At 41.7% G+C, this 5,000-nt stretch overlaps 1 protein-coding gene across 2 annotated transcripts in view; it reads right to left on the bottom strand.

The window, feature by feature from the left end:
• The window catches only part of zgc:110269 (probable flap endonuclease 1 homolog), a 22,833-nt gene that overhangs the window by 7,491 nt on the left and 10,342 nt on the right, over nt 1-5,000 (bottom strand). For both annotated transcript variants that reach the window (XM_061919886.1, XM_061919887.1), the window contains exons 3-6: nt 4,608-4,710; nt 4,429-4,483; nt 4,292-4,353; nt 4,066-4,202 (exon numbers count right to left, since the gene is read on the bottom strand). In XM_061919886.1, coding sequence (XP_061775870.1) covers nt 4,066-4,202; nt 4,292-4,353; nt 4,429-4,483; nt 4,608-4,710 — 357 coding nt within the window. The remainder of the gene's footprint in view (nt 1-4,065; nt 4,203-4,291; nt 4,354-4,428; nt 4,484-4,607; nt 4,711-5,000) is intronic.

Below are 5,000 nucleotides of genomic sequence, written 5' to 3'. Positions count from 1 at the left end.
TTTTAGTTTACTAAATTGCAATTTTAAATTTCCCGCGAGTTTCTTGTTGAAAACGTCGCGGAATGATGACGTGTACGCGTGACGTCACGGACTGTCAGGAAATATTAGCAGCTGCACCACTCGCGGCTAAAAGTCGTCTGCTTTAACCGCATAATTACACAGTATTTTGGACATCTGTGCTGCTGAATCTTTTGCATTTTGTTTATTTAATAATGGAGACTATAAAGAACAATGCTGTTGGTGGAAGGCGGTGGATTGCAGCTGTCTTTAGCACCGAGACACAGCCGGTGTTTCTGTGTTTGTTGTGAAGCTTTACAGAGCGGTCAAGTGAACAGGTTTTCTCTACATCAACCAGCATGTTTTTGGATGGGGAAATTGTGATATACAGTATATCTTACCGGTAGCTGTTTAAAAGGCAGCTGTGAGCTTGGCTCCTCGGCTTCTCTCTGAGACACTTCCTGTTCACCGCAGCCATCCAACTAGAGGTATGTCTTTACAATCTTTAAAATCTCACTAAAACACTATTAAAACAATAAGCAGATAAGGGATCTTCCAGAATCATCCTAGTAAATGTGTCTAATTACATCTGAAACGCTCACACTGCTGCTCCTATTTTTTTTTTTTATTCCAGTCCTTCACTATCAATATCCTTATTCACGAATCTTTCATCCTCGCTCAAATTAATGGGGAAATTGTAGCTTTCTCGGTCCGAAATGCTCTTACTGCTGGTGGCTCCCATTATAAACAATGTGAATATGTGTGGAGCCCTGCAACTCGTGACGTCACGCGCACATACTTCCGGTACTGGCAGGGCTTTTCTATTAGCGACCAAAAGTTGCGAACTTTATCGTCAATGTTCTCTACTAAATCCTTACAGCAAAAATATGGCAATATCGCGAAATGATCAAGTATGACACATAGAAGGGACCTGCTATCCCCGTTTGAATAAGAAAATCTCATTTTAGTAGGCCTTTAATTAGTGTTTGTTTTCACTGCCGTAATGACGTCACACATCAGTGTGATGATAGATAGAGCGATGTGCTCTGTGCCCTTCAAATCAAACCCCTTTAGATAAAACTGAGGACATTCATTGATATTGCGCCACCAAACTCTCTTATCATCGGCGCACATCAAGTGGAAGAGCATCTTAATAGCATCTTCAAGGGAAACATGGACGTGAGGACAGGGTCGCGAGCATGAATGCTACATGGACAGCAAAAAGCGATAAATGCAACAAGGCTTTTTTCAAAATGGACAGCCACCGCACGCAGGACACTAACTACTGTGAGGACCAAGTGCTGCAAGATGTCCTTCATGTTGTTGTTTGTAGTTTGTACAAAAAAAAGAGATCAGCGTTGTCGTCTGAAGAGGTAAATAAGTTTGTTTAAAGAACTAGTTCAACTAAGGAAGAGTAAATGCAGATGTAAATGATGCTCTATGTAAAGTTGTTTATGGATGTCTTTATTATTTAATAAACTGTACAGTTTACTATAGTTTAGCAAATACTTTCAATATGTGCATTTAATATTTACTGTACTTAGTCACCAAGTTTTGCGCAAATCAATGACTTGCACTTCAGTAAAGCATTTAAAAAATGTTCCTGTGTGATATTCTGACTACCATATTGCATTTGTACCCAAATATTAGAGTATTCGCTTCAGCACATTTTATTTATACAAACAATTAATAACTTGTGATTATGTATTTAATGTATATGATTACATTCACCAGATTAATCAGGAGTGTGATTAATCTAATTTATGAAATTGATCACCTGACAGCCATAGGGTTTCCCGCAGCGCTTTGTTGGTAAAGTGGCCGCCTTAACAACAAAGAGCCACCGCCTAAACTAAAGTCTTAACAAGCTGCTCTACTTAGTTCTGCCTCTGCCTCTGTCAGCATGTCTCTGGAGCACCCAGCATTGTCCCACCCACACAACCATCTGATTGGTTACACACAGAACGGTAACAGCCAATCAGCAGTGCGTATTCAGAGCGCATGTAACAGCCAATCAGCAGTGCGCATTCAGAGCGCAATCAGTCAGTGCTCACGGCATAAGCAGGCAGAGAGGAGAGACGATGGGTGAGCAGAAAGGTGTTTAGCAGGTGAGCATAAGGCAGCGGACTATCCCCAAATTATAATGAACACCTCCCAGTCAACTACTAGTAACATCACTATGAGCCCGTTGACGTTCTAGAAACATAAGCGGCAGCTCAGCTCGCTCGCAGTCCTTGAGGTGCGTGCATTTGTGTGTGTTACGGACAGCAAAGCCCTGTCTGTCTGAGAGAAAGACAAGCATTATTGACCGACAGTTAACAACTAAGTTTTCTGTGTCGATTGACCTGTGTTGAAGCAGCAAAAAATGACATTATGTCAAATGAAAAGTTTCCTGAAGCTGACTCTGATAGTTGATATAATAATGTAAGTGCATCATGAAGCCTACATGAACTCCATGGTATTCAGGGATGAATAGTCTCTTCTATTGCTATTGTACTATTTTTTCAGCTATAGTTACATTAATCATTAGTAATGTAGCAGCCTAGTTTTGAATGGCAGGGTCCCTGCTATCACATGTTGATACAAATATAACAATTATAATAATATTTACCTAATAGAAATTAACTACAGGCTTCCCAAATGCTATAATAAATTAAGCATGATGAGTTGAGCATATGTCAACATCTGGCCCCACTTTTAACTCTTTTTTTTTCAAACGCTTACTTACAGTAAGTTTTATTTTGCCATTATTTTGACTTACTAAGTCATAATAATGACATACAAGTATCTCAGGTAACTAGGATTGTTTTTTTTTACTTTACGGAAAAAATATCGAGATGTATATCCTATATCGCCATTCAGAAAATGGAGCGGAAAACCCAACCAAAAATTGTAGGCTTCTTCACGCGACGAAGCTGGCCTACTTCACCGCAGTTTGTAGACTATTGCTAACCAGGCTGTGGTGGCAGTGACGAGGTGGAAGGATTTAGTAGACAACATCAACGATAAAGTTCGCAACTTTTGGTCGCTAATAAAAAAGCCTTGCCTGTACCGGAAGTCGCAGACGATGACGTCACCCGTTGAGGGCTCCTCACATCCTCACATTGTTTTTAATGGGAGCCTCCAACAAAATGAGCTATTTGGACCAAGAAAACGACAATTTCCCCATTAATTTGAACGAGGATGAAAGTGTCATGTTTGAGGATATTGATAGCGACGGACTAAAAAAAAAAAAAAAATCTAGTTAAAAAACGCGATTGCATTGGGACGGATTCACATGTTTTTAGACACATTTACTAGGATAATTCTGGGAAATCCCTTATCTTTCTATTGTGTTGCTAGTGTTTTAGTGAGTTTAATAGCACCTGATAGTCGGAAGGGTGTATCCACGGGTGTCTTGAGGCCAGTGTCTGATGGAAGTCGACGGCAGCTGTACAGACGGCACAAGCTCAGCTGATCTCCAGTAAGTGGCAACTTTTTACCACAATTTTCTCACCAAAACATGCTGGTTGACATTTGGTCGGGATCCATGTTCGCTTGACCGCTCTGATCCATAGTAAAGTTTCACCCCCGGGAATTTCAAACAAGGAATCACCATGTGTTTGTGTGGCTAAAGGCTAAAGCTTCCTAACTCCATCTTTCTACTTTGACTTCTCCATTATTAATTGAACAAATTGCAAACGATTCAGCAACACAGATGTCCAAAATACTGTGTAATTATGCGGTTAAAGCAGACAACTTTTAGCTGTGTGTGTGCGCAGCGCTCATATTTCCTAACAGTCCGTGACGTCACGCGTACACGTCATCATTCCGTGACGTTTTAAACAAGAAACTCCCGGGAAATTTAAAATTGCAATTTAGTAAACTAAAAAGGCCGTATTGGCATGTGTTGCAATGTTAATATTTCATCATTGATATAAAAACTATCAGACTGCGTGGTCGGTAGTAGTGGGTTTCAGTAGGCCTTTAATGCGCCGCATGTGGCCCCCGGGCCTTAATTTGCCCAGGTCTGGTCTACATTGTAGCAAACAGTAGCTTGAAGAAATGATGCTGAAACACAATCCTTACCTGTCCTTCTTAGCGTTCAGCTGGCGAAGCAGAACATGCGCTCCGAAGGGTAGAGTGTCCATGTCCTCGGACGCCACGGCCTCTGCAGTCCCTTGTCTCACCATCCATGCGCAAAAAGCCTCAGCGTCTCCTGGAGCCTGAAACACACACGTGAAGAAGAACTTTGCACTAAGTGACAGTGTAAGGGGAAGAAAAGAAAAAAACGTCATTATTCTGAAGGTTATACTTGGATCACGGGTACGCCCAGAAGCTTCAGGAGGTGGAAAGCGTTACTTGTTTGGAGTGACGCTAGTAGAACAAACATGCAAACTTCAGAAGATGATACTCTCAAGCTATATTATGTTTATATACTGACTTTTGTACCTGTGCCTGTGTAGTTAGGTGAATGCCAACCTGCAGTCTCGGCTCGTTTTTGAAGCTGCAGACAGAATAAAAACAGTTGCCTTCAGACATGGACACTTGGTACAGATGCATTGTATTCCCTCACGTTGAATGAAATCCCGTTTTTCATCTTGAAAGTTCACTTTCGGTGTGTAACTCACAGCAGCTAGCTTCTCTTCGGGAGGCTTCCCGTCAAACACAAACACAGGCTTCATGTCGTGTTCCAGGAAAGTGAGGGTGCGAAAGAAGAGACCAGTCAGCGGGCTGCAGAGACATTATAAACAGACATCACAGACATCACTGTGGAGAGCCATGCATACAATCTATTACACTATATAATGCAGGGGTCCCCATATACACATCACACACACACACACACAGGTTATCATTTGGAATGAGGACCAAGTTTTTGATCCTGACTTGTGGGGACCACCCTTTCTACAGTTTGTGAAACACACACACACACACACACACACACACACACACACACACACACAACTTTCTCTCTGGCACTCACCGAGGGTGGACGCTTCCCTTTCCTCTCCCTTATCTCT

The sequence above is a fragment of the Nerophis ophidion genome, linkage group LG14, assembly GCF_033978795.1.
Source record: "Nerophis ophidion isolate RoL-2023_Sa linkage group LG14, RoL_Noph_v1.0, whole genome shotgun sequence".
Classification (NCBI taxonomy): Eukaryota; Metazoa; Chordata; class Actinopteri; order Syngnathiformes; family Syngnathidae; genus Nerophis; species Nerophis ophidion.
The sequence above is the reverse complement of the archived record's forward strand: the minus strand, read 5'-3'. Positions and strand labels throughout refer to the sequence as shown.